At 40.9% G+C, this 2872-nt stretch overlaps 1 protein-coding gene across 1 annotated transcript in view; it reads right to left on the bottom strand.

Annotated features, from left to right (window-relative positions):
* Positions 1-2214, bottom strand: part of LOC106876172 (uncharacterized) — a 118983-nt gene extending 116769 nt beyond the window's left edge. The window contains exon 1 of the mRNA XM_014924602.2: positions 229-2214. Within this exon, the coding sequence (XP_014780088.1) occupies positions 229-1625 (1397 nt within the window). The 5' untranslated portion in view covers positions 1626-2214. The remainder of the gene's footprint in view (positions 1-228) is intronic.
* Positions 2215-2872: the final 658 nt, after the last annotated feature.

The raw sequence follows: 2872 nt of genomic DNA, 5'->3' as shown, positions 1-2872 counted from the left end.
GTGTGTGTGTGTGTGTGTGTGTGTGTGTGTGTGTGTGTGTGTGTGTGTGTGTGTGTGTGTGTGTGTGTGTGTGCATCGAAGTATATAAGTAGAGTCAACCAGGTAAGTGAAAGCTTAACAGTTGCGGAAAACACCTATTTGAATTGTCAACAAAAGAAAACAAAAACATTGCAACAGGTGACATTATTATCATTATTTGTAGGAGGAAGAGGTTTGGTAAGTACTTACCTACGATCACACTGGCAGTGGCTAAGTGTGTGTAGCCTGTAGTTGAAAAGATTGAAACGACGGGTAAAACTTTCAATAGTGAACGGACAGTAATCGTGCTCCCGACAGCAATAATCTGCCTCCGCTTCAGAACCCAGATCGTCGAACGCTTCTGCAGTATTTCCATTGCCACACCATTTCGTACCCGGGTACATAAGTACAGGGTTTAGTTGGCGACGCCGTCGTCGCCGGCCGTACGTGGTACTTTCACCTCCATTACGTCCGTGGTGACTAGCGCCAGCGGCCAAGGATTCAGTAATCTGTGTCCGCATCCGCTGGGAGGGTAATGACGGGGACCAGATATTTCCCGAATCAATCCGCTTGGCTCCGAATGTATGTTTATTACTGTGAATATGCGACATCGTCTGTAATTTAGTCTTATGTGAGCCATCTAAAACTGCGCTTCGTTTATCGTCTGCTAAATCCAAATTTCGTCTGGCGTATCTTCGGTGTTTTGTCATTTTTCTAACAAACCTGTACAGAGACCTACAGGCACTGCTTTCACTTTTAAGATTAACCCTGACAGTAATAAACCAATTTTCATCTCTACTATTTAGGATGGATCGAGATGTTTCATTCAAGTCGGGTCGTTCAGTGAAATTGTTGCTGTTGTAATAATCCGTATAGTATGGTACATACACGATACTTCCACCATTGATTTCATCTCGGATGTGCTTCACTGATGAAGTATAATAATAATAATCGTTTGATTTCGACTTATCCTTGAAGAAACGGTTTGGGTCTTTCAAAGCTTTGTGTAAGGCGAAGAATTGCTCAGAATTTTGACGGTGGTGATTTATGTCAAATTCTGATATGAACTCAGAAATTTCCGACTTGTTACGTGAGAAATCACAGCTCCTCAAGTTTCCTTTTTTATATACCGATTTCACGTAACGGAACGGATTTGCCAAACGTCTGAGTTTTAACTGATAGCGATTCTCGTCCGGAATGGACAACTCGTGAATGTATGTGTTTCTGTATACAATACGAATATCCCGCTCTCCGTGGCGGTTGGTTGTGATGCTAACAAAGTCCTTGGAAGCGGCGGTTCCTGTCGCTGGAAGTTTCCGTCTTCGTCTAGCTATAAAGTTACTTCTTTTTCTTCTTCTTTTACTGCTGATAGTAGTGTTAGTAATGTAACTGTTGTTGTGGTTTTTGTAGCTGATGGTAGTGATGACATGGGTGATTGACGTGCTACTACTACTACTATTACTACTACTACTACTATTATTATTACTACTACTATTACTACTACTACTACAACTGCTGCTGCTATTTGTACAGGAAAGCAAAGGACACTTGAATGCAATTAAAATGGCACCGAGCAGAGCCGAGTTGAGATAAATTCGATACAACATGTTGTTTAACAGTGACAAAGGTGATAATCTCTCTCGCTCTCTCCTTTTTCTTTTTCTTTTTCTTTTTTCTCTCTTTTTTCCGCTCTCTCTCACACTAACTGTTACTCCTTGTGTGCGCGAGAGAGAGAGCGAGAGAGTGAGAGAGCGAGAGAGTGAGAGAGCGAGAGAGAGAGAGTGTGTGTGTACACCAGCGTACGAGTATTTCCTATATCTATATCTATCTGTCTATTTATCTATCTTATCCATTTGTCTGTCTGTATGTATGCATGCATGTACTGTAGGCAAGTAAGTGTTATGTGTATATGTATGTATAGGTGTGCTCGCGCTTGTGCGTGTGTGTGTGTTTTTATCTATATCTAACGCTACCTGGTGTGAGATAAAACAAGAGAAAGCTAGTGTGACGGATGGTTGGGCAGGTAAAGCGAGCGCTTCAGCTATGTAAAACTTCGCCTGCCTCAGAAGCTGACCAAGCAAGCTACACCTACTGGTCTTCGGCGGCGAACAGACAGCACCAGGTAGAGCTAATGCTGTAGGATGTGCCATTGGGTCTCCCTCTCTCCCTCTCACTCACACACACACACATACACACACACACACACACACTCCCACTCTCACACGAATACACGTTTGTTTTCTTTCTCTCGCGACTTTTCACCCTCTCTAACAATTACTCTCACCCCATACGCGCGCGCATATACCGGCCCAGACACACAACTAGACACATACAAACACGTACATGGAAACATGCTTGTACACGAGCGGCAACGCACATACACACACGTGCTTCTTTCCAATATAGTTAATTAATTAAATATGTATGTGCTTATGTGTGTTTATATATATATATATATATATATATATATAATTATATAAATTGCATATGAATATATTTATATACATATTGACACACACGCATGCTTACATATATTATACACATGTATGCTATGTATATACGTATGTGAGCATGTGCGTGTATATACACATGCAATATATATATATATACATATATATGTATGTATGTATGTATGTATGTATGTATATATATGTGTGCGTGTGTGTGTGTATGTATATATATATATATATGTGTGTGTGTGTGTGTGTGTGTGTGTGTGTGTATATGTGTGTTTGTGTATGTGTGTGAGTGTGAGAGAGAGAGAGAGAGAGAGAGAGAGTTTACTATTCGGAGTTTTGCCGAGCATAGTCGTAAGTGTTTTACGTTATTTTATTTTTGCGGGTCTTTACGTTCT

This window comes from Octopus bimaculoides, chromosome 1 (assembly GCF_001194135.2).
Source record: "Octopus bimaculoides isolate UCB-OBI-ISO-001 chromosome 1, ASM119413v2, whole genome shotgun sequence".
Taxonomy (NCBI): Eukaryota; Metazoa; Mollusca; class Cephalopoda; order Octopoda; family Octopodidae; genus Octopus; species Octopus bimaculoides.
Note: the sequence above shows the minus strand (reverse complement) of the source record. Positions and strands in the feature narration are given on the sequence as shown.